Consider the following 26,279-nt stretch of genomic DNA (forward strand, 5'->3'; position numbering starts at 1 on the left):
AAAACAGTGTAATTATTAATAATGATATCCAGTTGTTTTGTTGTTTTCGTGTATTTTGTACATTGTTTTGCTCTTGAACATAAAATGAAAATGAAATAAAATCAGACTGATGTTGATGATGCTTTTAATGTCTTTTGTCTCTCTCTCACTCCCCCTCTCTCGGTCTCTCTCAGCAGAGCAGCCTCCTCCCCCTCTGATCCCACTGGATGACCATGGTTGGATCATCCGGAGTCACAGTCTCACCGTGGAACAGTCAGTGCGAGCAGGCGGGCGGACCCACGCGCGACAACACAGGGAAAACAACGAGGGCAGCGTTATCATTTCGGAACGAGCGCACCAGCAATGAACTACACCCGCACCGTCTGTTAGAAGCAAACACAGCCGCCGTGACACCGCAAACGCGTCGAGGATGAGCGGCACCGCAGCGGCCACAGGGTCCGGCACGGCTTCCTCCTGCCGTTTCGCTCACTATTTTGTGGTGTGTGGAGTGGACGCGGACACGGGCCTGGAGCCGGACGATGGAGCAGGTTAGATGGTCAACAAACACTAACCGCACATCCCAAAAATACACACGACTGTTAAACCAGGCCTGTTTGTGCTCAGCTGAATTTAATTGTGTTTTGATTGAACGCCATAGCAAATGGTCTGTGTAGAATGACACAATTCATTTTATTATTGTTATCATTATTATTATTATTTTATAATATATTTATATTTATTGTTTACGTAACAATTTGCATATACACTGTATGGAACTGATATGTGTAGCCTACTTTTAGACCTGAATATACATGGCTGATGAAATGTGAGTGTAACCTATATTTCTGGGTGTGAAAAACAATCACATTAAACAAATGCTCACAGGGAATGATCATCTCCCCTTTAAATGTGAATCAGATTTAATTACATTTCCCAGTGTTGTTCATCTGCGTCTCTTTGCTCAGCGGAAAAACACATTACAAGCCTGTTTACTGTGTTTTCATCATGAAATTCAACTGCACACAGTAAATACTAGGGCCATAAACGATTCTTAATCGATTACTAAATCAACTGCCAGCATTTTTGATGATCAAATTATCCTTTTAAGTAGGTTATTTTTAGGTAAAACCATATTTCTTGTGATTTCAGCTTCTTAAATGTGAATATGTTCCAGTTTCTTTGCTCCTTTGTGATATTAAACTGAATATCTTTGACGATGTTGATGATGTTGACGATGTTGCCATTTCAAGCTTTGGTTGACATATTACACCGTGTCCTGACAGATCAGCTCATTTACTCATTGATTAAACTAGCGGAGGGATTTGGTGATGAAAAGATGAATATGAAAATAATCGTTAGTTGCGGCCTTATTATGTAATATGTATAACTGAGTATTTTTAGCTTTGCTGTTTTTTGCAAGTCATCATCCACTGCTACACCTGCAGGAGAAAAACAAAGTCGAGAGAGAGAGAGGACATCATACTCATCATCATGTTTTTTTTGCTCTGTAAAGCTGGAGCTCAGGTCCAGCAGCAGCCAGTGCCGGGTGGTGACACTGGGTTGTATTCTATGTGAGGTGTGATTATATCATGGTTCTGTGATGAAGTGTTAGGGAACACAGTCCCCTCATCTTTTCTTACTTAATCCTGAAAACGAAGAAGATTTGAGAAAACACACTGCTGTGTTGCCAGTGGATGTGGTGGTTGCTATGGAGATGAGAGCCGCAGTGATGCTACCTTGTGTCAGAGGCTTTATTTGTGACAAATAGGACAGTGTTTTTAGAAGACCATTAAATAGTGTTTTTTACTCCTGAGGAGTTGATGTTCAGCTCACTGAGGTGAGGACAGACATTTACACATGTGTCCTGCTGCCTGCATGTGCCTGAGGAAATGGAGCGATGCAGGTGCAGAATACCAACTACAGCCATGATGTCACTTCCAGGTGTGAGTGGATGAGGTGTGGGACAAACAATAGTACTACCCTGTGTTCTACCCATTTTAATGAATTCAATTTCTTTTCCTGCTTCTGATTCTGATGCTTCTTGGACACAACAATTCTGTTACTTCTGTTACTTATCTTATTTTGTAGCACCAGTGCGGCTCATGTCGAGCACCTCCCTTAGAGGAAAGATGTGTTCTACTGTTAATCTCTTTCAGTCAAGTCACAAAAGAGACAGGTTTGTGTAGTAGGATGAGCTCTGTTGGAACAAAATGCTCTGCTGCAGATTAGTGTTCCGACTAACAGAGCTGCACATTTTGAGAGATATTGCTTGTGTGGTATGATCCAAAATTGGTATGACCTTTTCTTTATCTATCTTTCATAAAAATAAAATCCAATTGATTTGACATTTTTGTGCAGTCTGTTAACCAAACAAATCATTTGTTATTTTCCTCCACACATTATTTATTGAACTTTTCAAGAGGCAAAAGCACAGGGATACATGCATACAGTATGAATTTAAAGTCACAAATGAATGTGTGTAGTACCACCAGAGGAAGGTCGTGTACCACTGGTGCTACATGTACCACAGTTTGAGAGCCATAGCTGTAGATAGTATAGTCTACAACCAACAAAACATATTTTCAGATTTCACCCTTATGCTCCTTTGTCATCAAATTTGATCTTAATGAAATAAAAGCTGTGTCTTTATTTGGATGTGGCACTTGCTAGTTTGCAATTCATTCTGCAGCTAACTAACCCTGGTGCTCTTTGAGCTAACTAACCATGTTGCTCTTTGAGCTAACTAACCATGTTGCTCTTTGAGCTAACTAACCCTGGTGGTATTTGAGCTAACTCATTCTGGTAGTCTTTGCGCTAACTAACCACGTGGTCTTTGAGCTAACTAACCCTGCTGGTCATTGAGCTAACTAACCCTACTGGTCTTTGAGCTAACTAACCCTGGTGGTCTTTGAGCTAACTGACCCTGGGGGTCTTTGAGCTAACTGACCCTGCTGGTCATTGAGCTAACTAACCCTGGTGGTCATTGAGCTAACTAACCCTGGTGGTCATTGAGCTAACTTACCCTGGTGGTCATTGAGCTAACTAACCCTGGTGGTCATTGAGCTAACTAACCCTGGTGGTCATTGAGCTAACTTACCCTGGTGGTCATTGAGCTAACTAACCCTGGTGGTCATTGAGCTAACTTACCCTGGTGGTCATTGAGCTAACTAACCCTGGTGGTCATTGAGCTAACTAACCCTGGTGGTCATTGAGCTAACTAACTCTGGTGATCATTGAGCTAACTGACCTTGTTGGTCTTTGAGTTAACTACCCCTGGTGGTCTTTGAGCTAACTAACCCTGGTGATAATTGAGCTAACTGACCTTGTTGGTCTTTGAGTTAACTACCCCTGGTGATCATTGAGTTAACTGACCTTGTTAGTCTTTGAGCTAACTAACTCTGGTGATCATTGAGCTAACTGACCTTGTTGGTCTTTGAGCTAACTAACAATGGTGGTCTTTGAGCTAACTAACCCTGGTGATAATTGAGCTAACTGACCTTGTTGGTCTTTGAGCTAACTAACAATGGTGGTCTTTGAGCTAACTAACCCTGGTGGTCTTTGAGCTAACTAACCCTGGTGATCATTGAGCGTGACCCCTGCAGCGACTAAAACACAAAGCTGCTTATGTAACAGCAGGTCATCTAAGACCCACTGCAGCAGGAGGCTCAGTCTGTATCTTTTAAATAAAACATCTCTGTCTGTGATGGTGTTCTCCTCTACAAGGTCTGCGTTCAAACAGGAGATATTTATTCCTTTTTAATGTGTTTTATATTTTCTGTGAGGTCACACAGTATCTCTTTGTGTGTGTGTGTGTGTGTGTGTAATTAGTGCATGCCTACGCAGACACAATCTGCTCTTGTTGGCTTCTGAATAGATGCCACTGTGCTTCCTGCAGTCTAATCAAATTTCATGTGACGCTGCCTGTTTCAGTGGCTGAGGCTTGGCTTGAGCGTCAGCTCTGGCCAAGAGGATTGTCACAGGGCGATGACATCAGTGAACTCCCTGACTGAACATTTGACACTTTAGAATGATCAAGTCTTTGCAAGGAGACGTCTCTCACTTGAATTCAGAGTTTTTACTTTGTTTTTAACATCCCCTGAATTTTCCATTGTCACATCATTATATCAGTCTGTGGCAGCCATCATCCTCATCCTCATCCACTCATGTAATGATGTGATGAATGAGATGCTGAGCGCCGAGTCTCTGTGGATGAATATGACAGATGTCTGTTGCGGTTCAATCATCCCTGATGAAATGCTCCTGAGTAACAGATTGAGGGCCATTTGGGACAATAAATCTTTGTGATGAAAGTCTAAACTGCAAAAACATGAAAACAAAAACATCAACAGCATTGATAATGTTAGGTGAGTGTGGGTTACAGTGTATTGATTATTTTATCATAGAGAGCAGTCAGTGGACTTTACATGGAATATGAATGTGTATCATCTATGAGTGAGACTGCAGCGTTTAACAAATGGAGGATTTCTCTGTTCACTCCTGCCTCTCCTCAAGCACACTAGGAGCTACGTTGGGCTTCATGTACCAAAAAGAGTGTCTTTCTTTGTTGTTTGCATATTAAGCTTCAGGACAACAGTCTCCTATTTCTTCATTTAGATTGCAGTACCCATTTTAAACTCTGGTTGCATATCTTTCATAGATCACCTTTAAATATGCCCCGTATCTTCGGCTAAATGACTGATTGCAAAAGATCTTTGGAAGTGTTACCCTGCGTTTTCTTTTTTTCCTTTCTTGTTTTTTGCTTTTATTGAATGGACAGAAAATAAGGTGCAGTGTGGAGGATTTAGTAACATTTATTAGTGAGGTTTCATGTTGCAGCTGAATATCTCTCACCTCACCTTTCCCTTCCAAGCATGTAAGTAGCACAGAAGTCTTAAACTCAAATTATCAAATGACCTGGGGGCCACTGAGGGCCTAGTCTAGTCAGGAGGGGGCCGATCAAGTGAAAAATGCGACTTTGATGTTCAGTAGGGGTGGGCCACAAGAGCTTAAAATGCTTGTGGTGATATTTTACAAAATTTCAAAATAAAAGTGTCTTGATACGGAATAAATGATAAAAAAAAAAACCAACAACCTTAATACATATAGTACATAACTTGTTATTATAACTTGATTTTAAATGGCTGACCGCATAAAATTGACAGGGTTTGAGACCTGATGTAGGAGAAGCTATGGCAGCCTTCAGTTATCATTTAAACCTAAAACGTTCAATTTGTTGTAATGATAACGGCAATTCATAGATGTAGGTGATTGTATATTCAAAAACATCAGTATAATTATTTTGTTATTTTGGAGAGACATGCAGCAAAGTCAAAATCGAACCTGCAGCTGTTGCAGAGGATTTCATAGCCCAGATAATGAATTAATAAGGAAATGATCAGTATTATTGTTAAAACACATAGATTCTCGTGTGTGTGTGTGTGTGTGTGTGTGTGTGTGTGTTTTAGCAGTGTGAGAGGAGGATACATGCTAATTACTTGTGAAACAGATATTTAAGGCATCATTCAAACACTTAAACAAACCTCCCTCCTCCTCTTTCTCTGTTGCTGCTAACACAGGAAAAGAGATACGTTGCTCCTCCTGAATGAAACTCTTGTAGCTCCAGTTCAGTATTTGCTATGTTGTAGATTTAAAACACGACGGGACGCTAACGCCTGACTCCATCAACATACTAAGAGTTCTACTGCAAAGAATGTGAAGCTTAGATACAATCAGATGTTTACAGCATGTGGTTTTTAATAGATCAGCTGATGTCAGTCAGGCTGACGTACCAGCCGACGCGCCGGGTGCCGCTTTGAGATCACTGCGAATGTGGCTACCATGGCAACTAGATGTCTCCGTCTCTGAGCACGGACACCAATTTGTTTCCTGAGCAAAGAACACAGGCTCCCCCCCCTCTTTTCACTGTGATCCATCAGCTTTGGTCTCCACCTACCAGTGTGACTCAGATTTTCGTGGTGCTCCTTCCTCACTCTGCCTCCAGCACAGTTTCCTTTCTCTCTCTCTCTCTCTCTCTCTCTCTCTCTCCCTCGGTTCCTGTGCGTCAGCTTGTTTTGTTCCTGTGATACAGTGATGTCAGTTAAAGCTGGAACATGAATTCCGGGGGATTCACGGCAGGTCATGTGAAATGAGGAGAGCGGTGAGGATAGTGCTGTTCAAGGGCATTCCCTCAGAAAGTGTCTGAGTAATGAAAGTTGTATTTGTGACAGGCAGCACACAGTCAAGTGGACACACAGCTGCGGAGGCTGAGGAAGAGGAGAAACATGAGCCAGCGGAGCAGTGCATCAAATATGAGCTTTGTGAAAGCAGAAATATACAAGAGAGATTTGTTTGTGTCTGCCCTGAAAATCCAGTCCCCTCGTGTACATGCAGCTGTTATATTGACTTTTATTTCCTCCTTTATTATCAGCCTGGAAGCTGTATGAATATCAAAGTTTCATATTTTTGTCCTCGAGGTTAGAAGATGTCTAGCGCTGCATGTGTGTTACTGCACCACTTTCACAGTCTGTCTCTATGGTAATGAGTTGAGTTACATAAGCTTTGGAAGGGTTTTCCTTCGTTGCTGTACAGTGACCCTCGCTGTCGACAACAGATGAACTTGTGTTTTTTTGGTGGAGGAAGATCTGTGTCAGACAGGATTGTCCTTCCTCAGCTTCTTTTTAGTACATTTAGAAATCAAAGTGGCTTTCATTTTGAAGTGTCCTCTGCTCCGTCCTCTCCGTCTTGTCCTCATCCATAAATGACGGTCGTTGTTCAGCTTGTGTTCATGTGCTGATGCTTTGTCTGTTTGTCTTTCAGGAGACAGCTTTGAGCAGAGCCCCATTCGACGGTCCTTCAAGTCAAAGGTTCTGGTGCGCTACCCTGAAAACACAGACAGGAGCCCCTTCAATAAAGATGCTGTCAACATGGTGGGATTTTTTGTTATGTTTTCTTTTCGTGTCCTGTACTGATAATGATGATGACCTTCCAATAGGGATGTGATACAGTCATTTTAGACCTTTTTCTAATCAATTGAATACTGATCCAGAACATCATCATTTGTTGCTCACCTTTTTTCCTTCAAACTATTCAATATTGTCCAAATTTGAGTGATGTCACAGACTGTTACCAGTGCATTTAAACTGCTCTTTGATTCAGTTAATCTTTTTTTCAGAATAAATGCACTGAATTCTGTATGACTTTTAATTTATCTAATGGGCCAGATGTTAATGAGAGGAAAAAAACACTGCACAGCAAAATGCTATTGCTGATTTTTACTTACAATTTACAGTCTGTGCATAGTGAAGCATGCGACATATAGGATTGTATCAGATTTTACATTTTTATCCTGTCCGATATCCGATCCTGTGGTTTTGACAAGTATTGGACCGATACTGAGTGTGGTATTGGTTATAACATGTACCCCTCAATTACCAGATTCATTTAAACACACTGTTTATTATTCATAATGAGGGTAAAAATCAAACAAACATATGCTCTTTTTTTTCTAATTTCAATACAGTAGTGTCCTCACACTGTGTGTGCTTGGACTCGACTTATCTCTTATCCCAGTGGAACCCATTTTTGGCAGTGCAGAACTTTTAGGGGCTTTAAAACTCACTAACTAATGCCATGGATGACAGAAGAAAAGAAACTCGGGTCAGAAAAAGCAGGTCGGGATGATGAAAGGATCAAAAGCACTGTCAGAGGAAATCATATTAATGTTTATGTCTCGTCTTATTCATTGACAATGTTTTTATTTTGTAAGCAACTTCAACTTTATGACTTCTTCATGAATCTAAATACTAAATAGTTTGTAATTTTACTTAGGTTTTCACATCTGTGAACGCCCACATTTAAAACTGCACATATACAACATTGTGGACATGAATTGCTTTATTCTAACCCTCTTTTTGTTTCCTCTTCGTCTTCACACGTTTAGCTCTGCATGCCCAGGGGCCTGTCGTTCCGTACTCAGGCCGACAGACTCGATCCTCAGTTCCACTCCTTCACACTCTCCTCTGATGACGGCACACGTTCCTATGGCTTTGTCCACACGCTCTATGAGGAGGTGACCGACCCGAAGATCATCATTGCCATGCAGACTCTCAGTCAGATGCACCACGTGGAGCACCAGTCCTCCTCATCGGCCTCCTCTCCCTCAACAACATCATCGTCAACCTCGCCCTCCACCTCCAGCATGGACTCTCTTGTGAGCAGCTTGGACGAATCCGATGCCGAGTCCCTAGCCGGGATTTCTGGCTGCCTCAGCTGCGTTGGCTCCTTCGATCCAGTGCGCGATACGCTGTACGTGTCCAAAGCGCTCTGCCTCCTGACGCCGCTCCCTTTTCTTCAGGCTTCACGACAGTTTCTCGCTCAGCTTCACCAGGCTGTGATGTCACACACAGCTCCACCTCTCCCTCTGGAGAGCTACATCCACAACATCCTGTACGAGGTGCCCGTGCCTCCGCCCGGCAGGTCGCTGAGGTTCCACGGGGTGCATCGCCCCATCGTGTGCCAGCGGCCTGGTCCTGCGGAGCTTCCTCTCGGGGAGTATCCACTAGGAGAGGCGTTCTCGCTCCTCGGTGTGGACAACATGGTTCAGCTACTGACTTGTGCATTTCTGGAGACACAAGTCCTACTGTACTCTCAAGGTAAACATGCTGTTACAGCCTTTCAATGACTCTCAAGGTCTGACACACAGCAGACCACTATTGAGTGTTTTATTAACAATAACAGACAATTCATTAATAGTATGTCATCCAACTAAAAACACACACAAAAACTCAGATTCAAAAATAAAGAAAAACCATGTCATGCTTGCTGGAAAATAAAACTTAAAACTGTAGTGTGAAGCTTTGAAACTTATCTAATATCTGTTATATACAATAGTTCTCCTTGTGACTTTTCTATGCACAGTGAGAAAGTGATTCATGTTAAGACAGACAGAGGCAACAGCATCATTGCGCGAGTAAAGTGAGATGGGAGGTTGGAGTTTGACTGAAAACTCAAAAGAGTTTTTATGGAATAAGTGATTCTTGCTGCTGCCGCTGCTGTATATACAAACGCTTCCTCAGTCAGGTCTGATAGTATTATATTATTATAGTATTATAGTAATATTTTAAAGAGAAAATCAAGTCCATTTTATTTATATAGCCCAAGATCACATACATTTTATTTTGCCTACTTGGACGGACAGACGTGTTGTAGGTGTCTCATGTACAAGAAAGTAGAGCTGAAACGATTACTAAATTAATTGTCAACTATTTTGACAATCAATTAATCAGTTTGAAGCTTTTTCATAATTAAAATAAGATTTCTGATTGTTTCATCTGAATATTTTCTGGTTTATTTGCTCCATATCACAAAGAAATCATAAAAATCATTTGTGGACAAAACAAGACATTTGACCTGTTGATCAAGTTTGACAAACACTGATCAACATTTTTTCACGTTTTCTGGACCAAACGATTACATGATTAATCGTGAATATAATCGACAGTTTAATCGATGATGAAAATAATCGTTAGTTGCAGCTCTACAAGAAACAAGTTCAGCATTAACAAAAAACTGGAATTGTGGTTCTGTCCACACTGTCCTGTTGGGTCCGATGATGATGTAACATCCTTGAAAATCAGTCATTTGAGGCTCCTTTCCTCAATGAATCGAGATAATAATCGACAGATGAATTGATCATGAAAATAATCGTAGTTGCAGCTCTGTATCAATAACAAACACAGAGGTTGCATTGAATAAAATAATTTAGAAACTGTGAATGGCATGGTGCAAAAAACATCATATATTTACTCTAATGTTCCTGTAATTGCTGAACTGTAATCTCATCTCATCTCACCAGACTACCAGCGTTTGATGACGGTGGCAGAGGGCGTCGCCACGTTGCTGTTTCCATTTCAGTGGCAGCACATCTACCTGCCCATCATCTCTGCACCGCTGCATCACCTCCTCGATGCCCCCGTGCCGTTCCTGATGGGCCTGCAGCGCAGAGAGGGCGCTCAGCGCTCCTCTCTTCACCTTCCACACGAGGTACAGCACTGTGTGTAACACATATGTTCAGCTTTTTGCACGACACTGTGCCAACATTTCAATTTGCAGACATTTCGGTAACTGAAAAAGAATGTAAAATAGGTTTTGTTATATTGAAACATTTGCTGTCTCGGTTCTGCTGACAGGACAATTTGCCCTCTCGCTCTCTTTTCTCTCAAACGGAGATGAGACATTTCCTCAGAACTACCCCACCCCCCCTCTGCACATGCAGTCCTACAACTGAGATCACTTTATGCTGCATGAATATCTCACTGAAGTCTCTTTGAAGTCGCTCTGCCCCAGAAACGAGGCAGAAGAGAAGACAGCTCAGGGAGCGGATGAAAGCAAAAACACAAAGCTTGAAGGATGCAGAATAATGGGACTTTCTGAATAATTGATGAGAATTCGGGATTCCCATCTACATACAGAGCTGTGCAATTTGAAGGAAGTGGCAAATGTTTTACCCGTCCTTGTATGATTAAAGGGAATTTAAGTGTATTCACAATTCCGCTCAGTTAAACCAAAACAAAGCTTTACTTTTCCGAATAAATACAACAAAACAGAGACAATAATGTAGTTACATTTTCCTCCTGGTTTGTTCTTATTGGCTCATCAACTGTAAATGAAAAGCCTCATTAAGACTTGCTTCTTGTTAGTAGTAGAACTGCAGAGAGGAGAAAATAAGAGTACTTGCTCATCTCTGGGCATGATTTAATTTTTATCTGAGAAAACTGTTTTCAAATGAGAACATAGAAACATGGATGTATAGCCTTAGGTCTTGTCTCCCTCTGTCCACTCTGTCCCTCTGTCCTGAGGCTATAAACTGACCGTCTAAGGTCGGCGGTGAAGGTCGTGTTGCTGCTGACTACATCGTGCTCTACTGCTGCTTGCAAAAGCACTTTTTATAATCGCTGCCTGTCTCTCACAATAACTTCTCTCATGTATTGCTCAGCAGCTTAGGGGCGAAATCTTTACACAAGTTTATTATGCAGGCTGATACTGCTTTCTCTGTTGTAGTGACGCAGTGATAATAAAGAAGAGAATGAGCCTAATTGTACTTTAGGCAAGTTTAGTTTGTGAGTTTACTGGCTGCACCATTGTTATCAGTAAAGCCAGTATTTTAATGTAACATGTTTCCTTGATTTCCAGTCACACATCATGGTGAATTTCTGTCTTAATGTAACACATTTCTACAGCTCCTTTAATGATGCTTTATCTTTGTGAGATGATTAAGAATCTGTGGTTAAATTGTCATGTCATGCTCCACAGGCCAACCTGTGTTTCGTGGACATTGACAACCAATGTGTCGAAGCCCCTGAGGACCTGCCCACGTTTCCAGACCAGACCGAGCTCATCCGGGAACTGAGTGAAGTACTGCAGCAGTGTGGGCTTCCTCTACAGGGAGGTGTCACCACTAAGCCCTCCACCACCACCACCACCACCACCACAACAACCTCCTCCCCCAATGTGAGCAGCCTGGTTCTGGAGGACCTGATGGAGGACAGGAGGAACGGGAACCTGGGAGGTGAGGAGCTCGCCGTGCTGGAGAGGCTGCAAGCTCTTGCACGGAGGTGCGGGGGAGGTAAAATGTCGGATGGCGGGCAGACACTGGGACGCGTGTTCGCGGAGGAGGAGGAGGAACTGAAGGCTGCGAAACTGAACATTCAGCTGAGGGAGGTGTTTGCCGGACGCTTGGCTGCCATGTTTGGCAGGTATGACGAGTTTGTCATCCACAGCGCTCTGGATCTGGACTCTTGGTTGAGCAACCGAGAGGGGACGTTCAGCTTTGACAAGGTAGACACCGCTACACAAACATCGTTTTCACGCAGTTATTTCTGTGTGTTTTTGATGTTGACAGAAAATGATCTGGTGATGTTTACAGGGTTCCTTCCTCTCAGCTCAGCCCATGACCCACTTGCGTTTCTTATCTCGTTTCCTGGAGACGTCCATGTTTTCTAATTTTGTGGATGGGAAAGTGATTTCTCACTGGGCGGAGAGGGACCCACTGCAGCAGCTGTTTGACAGCCGCGTGGAGAAAGAGCGACTGTACGACACGGACAAGGACTCGTGTAACTGCCACTACAGGAAAAGCACCACGCTCTTTGAGTCAGGTACTGTCAACATGTCTGTGATCATTAGAGGATGAAGTGAACTGCAGACACGTATTAGTGTTGAATCATTTATCAAAAATCAATTCATAGTTCAGTTGTGGTTGTATCAGGTATTAACATGTAATCAACACTGACTTCACTGAGTGCTGAGCTGGACACTTACTCTCACTGATAAAATGGCTGCTTTAAGGCACTGAACAAAAGGCAGACCTAATAAAATCATACATTCAGAGCTTTTTCTGGCTGTAAACCGCTCACTCTCCTGCACCAAAGTTCATAAAGAAAATGTGTGAAAAGTGAGTTTCTGGTTTACTTTGGTTTACTCTGGTGTGGTTACTTTGTCACTTTGGTAAATCAACACCTAAGACAATAGAAAACAAAGTTGAACTTACTGATGGAGGCGATAATCATCACTTGTGATGGAACATACGTTGATCGTAATCATGACAGAAAACAAGGACATTTGTGTGATAACAAACCACGAGTTACACTGGGTGACATTATTTCACCAGGTCTTTTCAGCACTGAGCAGGAGATGGAACTTGGAGAGTGATGTGATTGCAGATTTTGCAAATCAGTTGCCATCTCTCCTTCTGTCTGGGTTTATTTGTTGATTATGATGCTTGGGCGTTTCTGCAACCACAATTTCCTCTCCCCTGTCTCTCTATCTCTCTCTCTGCCTCTCTCTGTCTCTCTCTGTCTCTTAATAAGCACCAAATCTATTATTTAAACTCTCCTTAATGGGCCCCTTCCACCATAACAATTACTTGTTAAGCTATAAATGATGGGACCTAAATGAAAAAGAAAATTGCATAATCTGACAATTAATTGAAAGGCAAGTGGGACTGGATAGAATTTGATGGAGGTGGGGAGAGCATGGCTAGAAGTTTAGGATTAGAGAGGGTTTAAGTAAACGATATGTCACGGACAGTATTGTATAAGAGAGGGAAAAACAACATGGTTTCTGACGTTCTATTTTGAAATCTTGTCAGTCGCCCAGCAGAAAATGCCCTGCTCACCTCTCAGTATGTCTGTGTCATTATTTTCATTTTGACATTGCTTCAGTGAAGTTTTCATTGTCTTTGTCATCACACAACTGCATTCTGTCTTGTCTGTCTATAACTCTGAGTAATGTCCAGAGATCAGGGTGTGGACATTCTCCACCAAGCACAAATTCCAAATCAAAATAGACTGCAATTATTTGATAAAGACCAAATGTGTGATGAACAGCATTATGATGTTAGGATGTTATTCTGGGTAATTTAATTCATTCTCCCCAAAAAACGTTGTCCTCAGATAGGAAAACAGCTTCTTCTTATTGACCGCAGATATCAAATGATCCTGATAAAGATTTATTTGGTAAGAAATAATTGTAATTTCCGTCACTAGAAGTCTGATAAAGTGAGGCAGTGTGGAATCATGGGAATTATTTTGTGAGTAGAATTCGGAGGCCGAACGTGCAGCAAATGGCAATGAGTAGGCATACGGTCGTTTACAAATGTGGTTGCACATTTGCTCTGTGCTTTATGGTAGACATGGAGATGACCAGAAATCAGAGGAGTGTATGCAGGACTGTTGAGTGTGCATATTGTATTCAAATCATCATTAAAAGTCAACTAAAATGAAACAACCCGTTATTGTTGACTAGAAATATGAATTTCTATTGAACATCAGTTTCATCATTTGCTTTTCGATATTTTAATGAAGAAGTAGGGCTGAACGATTTTGAATAAATATCTAATTGCGATTATTTTGACAGGAATTGCGATATGATTTGCGATATCAGAGAGAACGGTCATTTTTACATCATTATTATCATTTTAATTCGAAAACTGGGTGATATTTGTGCAGATGTGTGAGAAACAAAGATGTTCTCTTCAGTCTGTAGAATAGGATTTGTATAGATCAAGGCAATAATTCTTAAAAAAACACAAAAAAATTTGTGTCTTTAAAATGCAAAAATGGTCAGCCCACCAATTCTGTGGATCATATTGCAACTGCAGTATCTGTCAAAAAATGCATTAGGTTTTTTGACCCTGTTGTGCAGCTCTAATGACAATCTTTGTGCAATCCCCGTGGAGGAGATGGCACCTGGTTTTAGCAAGGAGGAAACAGGACATTTACCCACTCACTCACTGTGGATTCTCCTGCTGCTTTCTCTGTCAGAGAACATATTAAGGGAGCTGACGGGGGAAATCACCAGAGACTCTCTGGAGCTACATTCATGTTCACACTGGCAGCCCCTCTTCACAGGACTTCAGTGCACGTCTGTCTGAAAGCAGCTTTTTGTGTTTCCCTCCCTGTGTTTGTCTCTGCAGCCCAGGCAACAGAGCGTAGACTGCTGAAGGCCGACCACACGGCGATACACCCCCACCTGCTAGACATGAGGATTGGCCAGGGTCGCCACCAGCCGGGATTCTTCCCTAAGCTGCAGGCTGATGTGCTCACACAGGGACAAAACACCAACAAGTGAGCTTTTGTGTTCCTTCTCTTTTGTCAGTGAAATAACAATCGATGACGTTATTATCAACCCAGGGCAGGCTACTTGTACAAGAGGCCCAGGGACTTCTTGATTTTGCTGGCTGTATACAGAGTAGTTTAACTATTAAGAGAATAAACACGTTTATCTGCACACTTAAGTGAAGGAGTAATTACTAATCGCAAAGAGTGATGCTTTATTATTTATGTTCTTGCAATTACACAATTACAGCTTTTATGGACGTAATCATGTAACTTCCTAAAAAGGTTTTTTGTAGCTCATCATCACATGTAGTACACACATGTGATTTGAACACACCTCCTGTTGTGGTGTTGTGTGGGCGAACAGGTGGTCCAGTCGTGTGACAGCATCACGCAGGACTGAACCCAAAAGATGGACAACGAGCGATCACTCGGGAGTGGATAATGAGCCGAGACAGGTACTTTTATCCCGAGGAAACACACAGTGACTCGCCCCCGGAGGCTTCAGGGAGCTTTTAAATTTGATTTATCACCTTTTTGTTTATTTAACAGAAGCACACTTTCATGAGGAAGAACCTCCGCCAGTCGAAGCTACTTGACCCCTCACCTGAAGCTGTCACTCAGACTCACAGAGAGTTTGTTGATGGGTTGTTGAGCGAGTGTCGCCTCAAGGTGAGTCCTTGCATTCTGCTGTCATTGATGGTTTTTTCTTCTTCTTTTAAATCACCCTTCAAAGCTGCAGTGCATAACCTTTAGTGATATTTTGTTATCGTTCTGGCTCTGTGTGGTCTCTGTGCACAGAAATATGCTGCGTCCTTCATCTGAAAACAGGCTTTATCAAGCAAAACTAACAGTCATTTGTTTCTATAGAGCAGCGGAGCAGGGGCAAGTGGTGCAAGAAGCATTTATCCCATCAAACTGCTAAACAACAGTGTTATTTTGGGCAGTAGAATTCACTTATGACACTTTTTTGTCAGCTCTTCTTTGTGTTATCAGTCATACGTCAACATATATGCAGCTGTCTCACTTTACTGGTGCATTGTTGCTGTCGCATTCAATTCAATTCAATTCAATTCAATTCAATTCAATTCAATTCAATTCAAAAGGGCCTAACATGGGAAACATGTGCCAGAGAGTGTAAAAATAAAATAAAATTGTGTAGTGAAATATTATAAAGACATGTGACACCATGAAAAAAGATAAGGCATGCAAAACATATATAAATGCTATTTTAGTACAAATGCTGCTCTATTAAAGATAAATAAAGACCATGTTCACTCTATTCATTTTACAGATATACAAATATGACCATATTTATATGACTATTGCACAGGATAATTGCACTTGAACTGTAAAACACACATATTGTGCCTATAAAATGAAAATATAATAATACTGGTGAAATAAAAATAATCACCGGTAACATTCGATGAAGTCCAGTGGTTTCCTGGTTCTGGGACACACACTGGGTCCACTTTCTGTGCTGAGAGTAATCCTCCTGTGGGATTCTGGGTGCCGTCCAGCGTGTCCATCAGTAGGTTTAAGTATTATATGTGAATGTCATTGTATGTCCTCTATCTAGACATTAAAAAAATCACTTCCTGTGCGCAGTGTGGCAATGTTGCCAAGTGACATTAGGTCTAAACACTGCTATACTAAGAAACACAGAGCTGAAGTCAATGTGTCAATGTGGCTTGAATTTAACAGACACTGTATCTGTCTTATTTAGACCAAACGGATGCTGATGGAGAGGATGGGGAAGGAGAGTGTGGAGCTGGGTCAGGGAGAAGCTAACATCACAGGCCTGCAAGAAAACACACTCATCCATGGTCTGTGTGACCTGCTGGAGAGAACCTGGGGCCACGGTCTGCAGCTGAAACAGGTCAGACGTAAACAACGTGCCCTCTCAGCACAGATGAAACTGTGTGTGGTTCCATGTAATCAAATTAACATCAAGGACATAAACACAGAGACGACAGTACGAGCTGCGTCATTGTTGACGAGTGTGTTTACTCCAAAACAGGGCAAGTCTGCTCTTTGGTCTCATCTGCTTCACTACCAGGCAGCCCAGGGGAAGACGGAGGCACCAGCTGAGTCTCCAGGTCAGAAAACACAGACTGGTTGTTTTTGTTGTTCTTGTGTAAACTGCTGAGCTGAACGTCGACTAATCATCAGTGTTTCACTCGCTGCCTGTTCAGGGTCAGACCAGAGAACAAATGATGATGGCGCTCTGCTCCTGAGAGGATCCTTAATACAGGACATGAGGTAATGAGAGCACACATAAGAGTGCTATCTGATTGTGTTTGTCATCTGGTTTAATGAAAAATGCACTTAATGCTGATTCATTTTCTTCTTTCAAACACATTTATTTCTCTTTTGATGAAAACAATGTCCAGTTTTGGTCTCACTACATCTTTGTCTTAGTTACATATCTTTGTAACAAGCTTTAATTTCTTTCTTTCTCACATATATATATATATATATATATATATCAGAGGACTGACAGGGTCATAAAAATCCTGTCATAATCAATTTTTACCGGTCACTTTAAATGATAATAATGACATATTCAATTGCATTGTTCATATTGCAGTGGAATATGAACAGTTCACCTGTGAGTCTCACACCTTCCTCCTGGTCCACATGGACTTAAATCGCGTGCCTGCTTGCGCGTAGTTGCGCGTGGTAGGAAATCCCGCAACATGCGCTCCTTCTGCACCAGTGGATCAGCTGCACCGGTCACAGACGTGCTCCAAAGCCTCCTGTCCATAGCTCTTTAACACGCTGTCAGCACTACAAGGATAGCGAGATGCATTGAGTACGGTGTCCAGGTCAGAAATTAAGCTTAGATTCTCAGATGGGAATCTTTATTTTGTCGCACAACATTTTTCTATCCGCCCTCCTAAGCCAGGAGAACTCCCGCTCCCACTGAACTCGTCTAACCTCCTTACTGCCGCTTCCTCGCTCCGCTGAGGCCAAGGGCTGAGTTTGTCCTTCATCTGCATCTATCCCACTTTTTTCACCTCTTTTATCAACATAGTTTTTAGGGGTGTGAATTGCAATCTGTCAAAATGACGGATGGCTCTCAGATTTTTCCGTCACCGTTTTAAAAAAACGGTCAATGACGGAAAATATTCGGTTAACGCGACCCCTGATATACGTATATATACACACACACACACAGTGCATAATATTTAAAATACAAGAAAACTATAACAAAAACCCACATAAAATCAAACAACCGTAATCCAAACTTGTGTTTATTTTTATAAAATATTGTGCATTGTGTCCATATTCTGTTCTAAAATCAATTTTATTTAATATACACATCTTTAGATTGTTTTATGCTAAGTTTTGCCCATTTACCATAGAGATTACGTCCGACTGTTTTTCTTCCAGGTTCACACAAACTATGAGTGAGGGTCTGTCTGAGGTGGGTCAGGCTCGGGCCTGGATCCACCTGGCTCTGGAAAAGAAAATGCTTTCTCAGCACCTCAAAGAGCTGCTTACAAACCAGAACCTGCTCAGGTCAGGAATGAACTCACTCGTATTGTTAGTTTTCAGTAAAGTTATTAATGTCTGACAGCTTTTTGTTTTTCTCCTGGCCTGACAGGCAGCTGTATAAACCTCACGCATTCCTGCTCTGTGAGGAAGAAAGGGAGCAGTTCTTGTTCCACCTGCTCTCTCTCAACACTGTGGACTACCTCTGTTTTACAAGAGTCTTCACCTCCATCAGTGAGTCCTGTTAACTTTAGCTGCACAATGCAGTCATTTACAGGCTGCTTTATAGTCGCCAGAGACACTGAATGTTTCCTTTAGCTTGTGTTTTACAAAACAATTCTCCTCTGCAAAACTTAGGTAGGTGCAGCTGTATAAATAATGTTTATTCCCTCGGGTACTTACTGTAAAGAATCAGAAGAGTTGGGCAGTTTTCAATGTGTGTGACATTGTAATAATGTTTAATCAGTGAGGGAGAGAGGATCCATCCTTTTTTAAGCATGTTCAGGAATGATGGTGGCAATTCAACTTACCAGAAAGGACATTGACAACCAATCAAACCAACCAAAACTTTATTTATTCAGCACTTTTCATATAAGACAATGCAGCTCAAAAGTGCCTCACAGGATAAAAACATAATGAAGGGAAACAGCCTACTACCCCCCACCCAATAATCATCTCAACTGAAAAATGTCTGGTAAAGTAATCAGAACAGGAGGTAAACAGGAGGTAAAAGAAGGTCAAATAAAAATAGTAGCATAAAATAAAGTGCATAAAGTTAGTAAGTGGATAAATGGATAAATGGATAAATAAATAAAAAACTAGGTAAGAAGGTAAGAACTACTAGAAGTAATAAGTATAATAGGTGTGGAAAAATAGAGTTAAAATTTGGTTAAAGGAGATTAAAGGGTGGAATAATATAATTCATGTTGGCTGCTGTAAAAACATGGCGGCGCAAGATGGTGTTTGCAAGGCTTATTCAGAGGCTACAAAAAGCAAATGCTTTTTTTTAATTTTAAACCACTTCTACACTTACACAGACATATGGTTAGTTATGATTCACCTTCTACTAATAAACCCCCCTCAGTGTTACACGCAGGAGATTAAATATATGAATTCAATTGAACCTCTTCCTCAGGTATTCCGTACCGTGTCGTCATTGTGCCCATGAAGAAGCTGAGCATTGCCATGGCAACAGTTAACCCCTGGGTCTGTGTGTCAGGAGAACTGGGTGATTCAGGAGTTATACAGATGCCCAAAAATACACAAGAGATTTTTTTCCAGGTTTGCATAAACCGTCACAGCAATAATACACATAAAAAGACCAACACCCAGCTGCTGCCACACACACACACACACACACACACACACACACACACGTATACTGTCATGTAGAATCTCACTGTGGTCTGTGCAATTCACTCTTAGTGCAACAACCTGGGCAGGCTGAGCACGCTGCAGCTGGGACAGGAGAACTCTGGTTTGCTGGCTAAGTGTCTGATCGACTGTGTGATGGTGTACAATGAGATCACTGGACACACGTACAGGTAAGACCCTGACCTCTGACCTCAGAGTGGACAAAAGTGTGCTGATGTGTTTGTGGACAGCAGCTCTCTCTCTCTCTCATCTCTGGTCATGTGATAATGCTACAGTGACATTTTAATGATCCTCACTGTTAAATATCGTCTGTCTGAGCTTCTTTAACTACTAAAAGACTGTGTGTGATACAATACCTGTTTTGGCCTAGGTGAGTTTATGATAGATAATAGATAATGAAGCCTCATATAGTAATTCTATATTCTATATGTGTATTAATGTTCCTTGGTTGCACCAATATTAACTTTTTAATTTTACAAGCCAACATAACATGGTATGACCATTAACCGGTTATGTTTTCTGAGAATATCTTTGCAGTTAATTCTCAGTCTAAAATAAAATTCAATCAGTCAATCACTGTCATTGTATACTCTCATGGGTGTTGGCTCCCATGTGGCACACAAGTAGGTCATAGAATCCATGTTTCTCGCCATGAATTAGTAATTAATGAGCAGATTTAATGCATTTTGTGGCCCTGAATAAGTGTTTTGTGCACATGTTTTTGCATATTTTGTGGCCATGAATTAGTATGTCTGTCTGCATTCATGTTTACGTTGTAACAAGATGTTTTGTGTTATTATGACCTACGAGACACTGTTCATTATCTTAATTAAAATGTCTACCTATAATTTTAGTGGTACTTAATTTGTGGCTCTTGAACGTCACTTGAAATCTCAGCACGAGCTGATGAGAACAGATGCTCCTCACACCATGTACTGGATTAATTCATCTCCTTTCTTGAGTATAATGAAAGTCTGTGTCCTCTCTCTGCTCAGGTTCCCCTGTGGCCGATGGCTGGGGAAAGGCGTGGGCGACGGCAGCCTGGAGAGAGTCCTCATTGGTCAGCTGGTGTCACCTGGCGGAGAGGACGATGCCGGAAGGTGGACAGGGACGCCTCCGGAGCTGACCTCTCCTTCTCAGAGTGTACGGGCCGTGCTGGGATCACTTGGCAGCCGAGGCAGTACGTACTGACAAAGAGTGCATTCTTTCATACAATAGCTGTGGCCTAGTTGTTGATGAGCCCTCTGCACACACACACACAGACACACACACACACACACACTGACTCTTCTGCTGTATCACCTTTCTGTTCAAACCTCTGTTCCCCTCCCCTTGAGTTTGTCATCAATCATTGTCATATTTCTATTTGTGACTGTGCTTTATTTATCTTGTCAGGGCTGCTTTCTGTCGAAGTACAAGAGAGCATGAGAGAGGCAGCAAATAACCTTGTCAAGCACTTCCACAAACCTGAGCAAGAGGTATGAGACTGTGTGTCAGCGAGGGCTTCACTGTGGTTCACTGCTGTCATTTGACCTGCTGCGTCCACAAGATGTTATTAGAGGAGACTCATTAGACGTTTATCCTCATGTGTTTTATTTTTATCTCCAACATGTTCATTTCTCTGGCTTTTTCAGATAGATAGAGAGATAGGCAGACACTATTGTCAGCATAAACATAAGGAAACATAGGAAGAGGCAACGCATTACTTTACCGATTACACTATGGTAATATTATACTAATTATTTTGGAATAGGAAAGCATTATTATGTAAATACCCTCATTTCTTTATTAATCACTAAATAATAGCTTGGTAATAAAGATGTAGAATGTGTGTGTGAGACATTAAGGAGCATCAATTTATGGTACACAAAAGTGTTTCTAAATGGCTTTAAAATCACATTTTACCTGGAAATAACATGGTATTATTGTAATATTATCTCCCTTAGTATCACACTATTACCATTGTGTTCACCAAGATGGAAAGTGCATCAGAAATAAGACACCATAAGAAAACATTATGGATGTTTTTTGGATGGATGATCTTTTTTTTTACTGTAAATTATTGTCAGGAGAGTTTGTTTTTTTTGCAGTTTTTTATGAAATATACTGATTTAATCAAACGTTTTTCCTCTTTCTTCATCATATTAGTGTATCAGACTTGACTGATCTGAGTAGCAAGTTAGAAGAGCTGAGGAGATTTTATCGATCACTCTAGTCTCACTGTAATGGCCCCCTCATTCATTGCAATAACGTCTTTAGTGAACAGGCTTTAATGCACCAGCTCTGTTTCTCTTAGTTGATTAAATAAGAGCGTTCTTAAATAAAATGTGCAGTGCTTTCCATCTCTCATGTAAGTGAATTTCCTGGAGACGAGGAGCCTCCTGCTTACATTGCCTCTGTTAACTTTCTTTCCTTCCAGAGGGGAAACTTGACGGTGTTGTTATGTGGTGAAGGAGGCCTGGTGCTGTCTTTGGAGAACTTCCTCCTCCACGGCTTCAAATCTAACCGTCTTTTCCAAAGAAACGTCTTTGTTTGGGACTTTGTTGGTATGTATCGTGAGTGCATGTAGTTCCTTAAGATCATCCAATGATTTACCTCTCACACGTCTGACTCCTGACTCTTGTCTCCATCTAGTGGCAGTGGATACAGGTTTCTTGTAGCAAATTTCATGCATGAGAAAGTGACTTAGTGTCACGTCGTCCAACCCCAGTACTTGTGTTATGGCTTTATTGATTTGACATTACTGTCAGTATATTAATAAGCTGTGTGTATTACCACAGAGAAGGCAGTGATTTCCTTGGAGACCGCTGATCAGATGGGTGACATGCATGGATCAACACTGACCAAGGGTCCACCCGGTGACTCCCTGTGTCACTATGTCACTGCCATTAACGCCTCGCCCCGGAACATCGGAAAAGAGGGCAAGTTCCAGCTGTTTGTCTGCCTGGGAATCAGGTAAGAGAGAGTCATTTAAATAAAATGATCCTGTTGTTGTACAGCAGGAGGGTTTCAAGGTTTCAAGGTGCTTTATTTGTCATTCCAACATGCAGGCGTGAAAGAACGAAATACGGTACTAGAGGCCCATGGAAACACAATAACAGAATATAAGAAAAAAAGTTAAATACGATATAAAAGATTATTGAGAATTATATAAGCCTAAGTAGACGGTGAGTGTTCATTATAAGCAGTTCAACAGTCTTAACAGCTTCAAGAAAGAAGCTGGAGCTCAGCCGTGAGGTTATGGCCTTGATGTGGCCCAGCCTCCTTCCAGAAGGTTCACGCCCAGGCTCGGGCCTGCATGTTCTTCTGGGTTCTCCAGTTTCCTCTGACAGGTTAATTGAGTGAATGGTTGTTCATCATGTCAGCCCTGTGATGGAGTGGCGAGCTTGTCCTACCTTTCGCCCTATGTCAGCTAGTGCAGCAGCCCTGTGAGTCTCATGTGGAGGATAAAGCGGCAGACGATGGATGGATGCAAAGATAGAAAAAAAAATCCACACAACACCTTCAGGAAATTGAATATTGAATAAAAATGCGTGCAAGTATAACCATCCAATAATTCAATGGTTATACTTTCTATATTAAATCTAACCCTAATATAAGAAGTGGAATAAAATGAGTCTACAGACTATGCACGACAACATGAAAAACCAGCACAAAATATGCGAATAATTAGTAGGTGAATTGATTGCATCAGGAGGCATTTTTGTATGTCTGTCTGATCATTAGAATATTTGAAGAAGGTCCTGTTTGTTTGTAAACAGATTTTCAAGCTTTGCATTTTTGCTTATTTGAATATTTTTAATGTCATGTCATCAACACCTGTTCTGACCAGTCAAAAGTATTGTTCTGTAATTTCCATTGCTGATGTGAAAGGACACACTGACCTGATACAGGTTCCAAAAATACAAGTTGTGGTTTACTTTTCAAAAGTTTCCTGAGCGGTGTATTGTGAGTACAGAAGTGATAAGGTTTTCCTCTTGGAAGCCATGAGGAAGTGGCCTGCAGCATGACTGCTTTTATTGTTTTCTTTTACTGGCCTTTTTTACATACCATCAGGGAGGGACAGAATCAGCCTTTGCCCGGTCCAAATATGGAAATCAGGCGGAAATCAAACTTTTATGGACAGAATTTCTAGGCGCAGCCAGGGCGTTGAGGGAGTCCGGTTTGGTGGACTCAGGATTGGGTCTCTGCTTTTTGTGGATGATGTGGTCCTGTTTGCTTCATTGTGCCGTGATCTTCAACTCTGGAGCAGTTCACAGCTGGGTGTGAAGTGGCTGGGATGAGAATCAGCACCTTCACATCTGAGAGCATGGTCCTAAGCTGGAAAAGGCTGGAATGCCCTGATCCTCTGTCTGTTTTATTACTTTTGATTATTTGGTTAATTTTAGCTCGTCAGCGACAGGTGAAGATTGAGATTGAAGTTGTGCTCACACCAGGATGTCATTGACTTCCTCTCCACTTTCAGCCATCCATATTTTAATGCATCTTAAATGAAGAACCACATTTTTCTTGTCCTCTGGTTGATACACTTTTGAGAGTGATACCAAGGCTTTTTAGGTTTGGTGTTGTTCAGTATTTCCGATACTTAGCAGCTAGTTGTTCTCTGCTTGCTCTGCTGGTATCTCGTATGTTGACGTGCTACAAGCTGCGTTACTGGATGCGTGGCAGTGTGTGGTGCAGCAATTTATTTTGTGACTCTTGTTGTCTGAACAGCCAATATTTCACATTAAACGTTTCTTTAATCTCTGATCACACAACATGGTCATTTTATGTCCAAATATAATCATTTAAACTGAGTTTAGCCCACTCCTCCGCAACCTCCTGCAGAAGAGAGGACAATAGAGAAGAAAGTGTGACTCTTTTTCACTGTTTTTATTATATAATTCACACAGTTCACACATCCTGTGTTCTTCATTTTCAACAAGTTCAGTCACATAACTGTGATGTGAGCTCACACCAAGTGGAAGAGTTGCTGACATTTCAAAGCAGCTCAAGCACTAATAAAATGGTGGTGAGATCATTGCGTCTAAACAAGTAAAGATGTACAGAGTCACATGAGTTGTGTCACATATTGTCTCTTTCTCTTTGAACTGAGGTTGAAAACTATTTTGAGAGAAAGAAATGGCTGTAGATCTTCCTTGGAGTTAGTTTAGAGTTAATTCAATACCAAAACTGATTGGATATTTCTGGGGATATAACTGATGTGCTCCTCTCGACAGGGATCGACTTCTCTCTCAGTGGCTCCCCCTGTTGGCAGAGTGTCCCCTGACGGCAAGGACGTACGAGGAGGGCGCTCTGCTGCGGGACCGTGCAGCTGTACACTCCCTGTCTCGCATCCTGCACACACTCAATGACTTCACCGTCACTCTGGAGACGGCGCTGGTTAAAGGCATCGATCTCTGACCCCACAGACAAACACTTGAGTTTAGCCCATTCCTCTGCAACCTTCTGCAGAAATGTTGACGGCATAAAAAACATCCATCTTTTCCATTTTGCAGGAACAGGAAGTTCATTCAGACACTTGAAAACTTTGATCATGAGCAGCTGAAAACACCGGTATCTCCAGCTCCAAACATATTGCCTTGGTCATCAGTGTAAATGTCTTAGATTCTTTATTTGCTTTGGGAAAAATGGTCGGATGTCTGCGATGCTTCACACTGTGAAAGTCCGTTTCCTCTTGGAAAAAATAGAGTAATTCATAATCTCACATCTACTGTAGATATTTTCAAGGCTCGCACCGTAACTGTAACTCCTTACACTGCTGTATTGCTTGCACTTGAATTTAAGAATTAAACACATGCATGGCCAAAACCTGTTCCTTTGTCTTATGTCTTAGTGTGTTGTGAACCTGAAACATCATTCATGAATTATCTGTGCAAATATACTGAAGTAGATACTGTTCTCACGTTATGATATGTTGAAACTGTTCTATTATTATGCTCTTGTTAGACTGTGCAGCGTCTGGCCTGGATCTTCTTGCTTATTTCAGTTTAGGGGAACAAACTGCAGAGAGTTGTGGTCATGAAATCTTCTGTTGGTGAAACACTCAAACCAAGCTGGAGTCCTTAATGTGTTTCTTTAAATAGTCTTTGCCACTTTGTCAGAAAGTTGTTTGTTTTCCCTCTTTCATCCCAAGTATTTTTGCTTCATTAGATCTTAAAGCATTGTGGCCATTTGTTGTTATTGTACAATGAATATGTGGCATATTTTTCTGTAGAAGGACATTTTGTTTGTGTATGTGGGAAAAAATTATTTTATTTATGATATAATTTACTAGTTATATTAATAGTTTCTAAAGTGTTCAGTTGTCTTTGAAAAAAAATCTGACAATGAAAAGAGCACAGGTTCTTTAAATGCTAGGTATTATGATGATGTTGCATTTAAAAGTTAAACACTCCTGCAAACACTATTAAAACCACAATGACCAAGACTTTATTATTATTTAAATACAGTTCTGAAAAAGCAATAAAGAATTGTTATTTATGAAATGTTGTCAAAGAATAAAGTTAACATTGATATAACAGACATGTTTGGTCTTGGTCTTTTTTTTTATCTGTTAATCTGTATTTGTATGTTACTCACATGGGTTTGAAGTACAAAGTATTTGGATCAGAATTCCCAGAATCCCTAAGATCATTAGTAGAGGAAGTATTCAAATACTTGGGACAACACAACGCAAGTCATGCTCTGAGGACCATTATACTGTAAATATAGATTCATCAATTAATTTTGTCTTCTTAAAATGTAATTAAACATTATTACAAGAATGAAAAAGAAAAGGACTAAGAAATATTTGACACTTTTTAATGGAAA

At 41.2% G+C, this 26,279-nt stretch overlaps 1 protein-coding gene across 1 annotated transcript; it reads left to right on the forward strand.

Moving 5' to 3' along the window:
* The first annotated feature begins 192 nt into the window (after positions 1–192).
* On the forward strand, positions 193–25,991 carry LOC131470117 (DENN domain-containing protein 5B-like). Its single transcript, XM_058645685.1, has 21 exons — positions 193–527; positions 6,796–6,905; positions 7,919–8,630; positions 9,833–10,020; positions 11,290–11,814; positions 11,903–12,131; positions 14,450–14,600; positions 14,959–15,049; positions 15,144–15,263; positions 16,321–16,473; positions 16,615–16,693; positions 16,790–16,856; positions 17,991–18,119; positions 18,205–18,326; positions 19,228–19,373; positions 19,518–19,636; positions 20,462–20,646; positions 20,862–20,944; positions 21,886–22,012; positions 22,247–22,421; positions 24,686–25,991. The coding sequence occupies exons 1-21, from the start codon at positions 410–412 to the stop codon at positions 24,867–24,869; spliced, it is 3,813 nt and encodes a 1,270-aa protein (XP_058501668.1). The 5' UTR covers positions 193–409; the 3' UTR covers positions 24,870–25,991.
* Positions 25,992–26,279: the final 288 nt, after the last annotated feature.

This window comes from Solea solea, chromosome 12 (genome assembly GCF_958295425.1).
Source record: "Solea solea chromosome 12, fSolSol10.1, whole genome shotgun sequence".
NCBI classification, from domain to species: domain Eukaryota; kingdom Metazoa; phylum Chordata; class Actinopteri; order Pleuronectiformes; family Soleidae; genus Solea; species Solea solea.

Coding starts and splice junctions, on each gene's coding strand:
- LOC131470117 (XM_058645685.1), top strand. CDS start 410: ATGAGCGGCACCGCAGCGGCCACAGGGTCCGGCACGGCTTCCTCCTGC. Junction 528..6,795: donor GGAGCCGGACGATGGAGCAG/GTTAGATGGTCA, acceptor TTTGTCTTTCAG/GAGACAGCTTTGAGCAGAGC. Junction 22,422..24,685: donor TTTGTCTGCCTGGGAATCAG/GTAAGAGAGAGT, acceptor TCCTCTCGACAG/GGATCGACTTCTCTCTCAGT.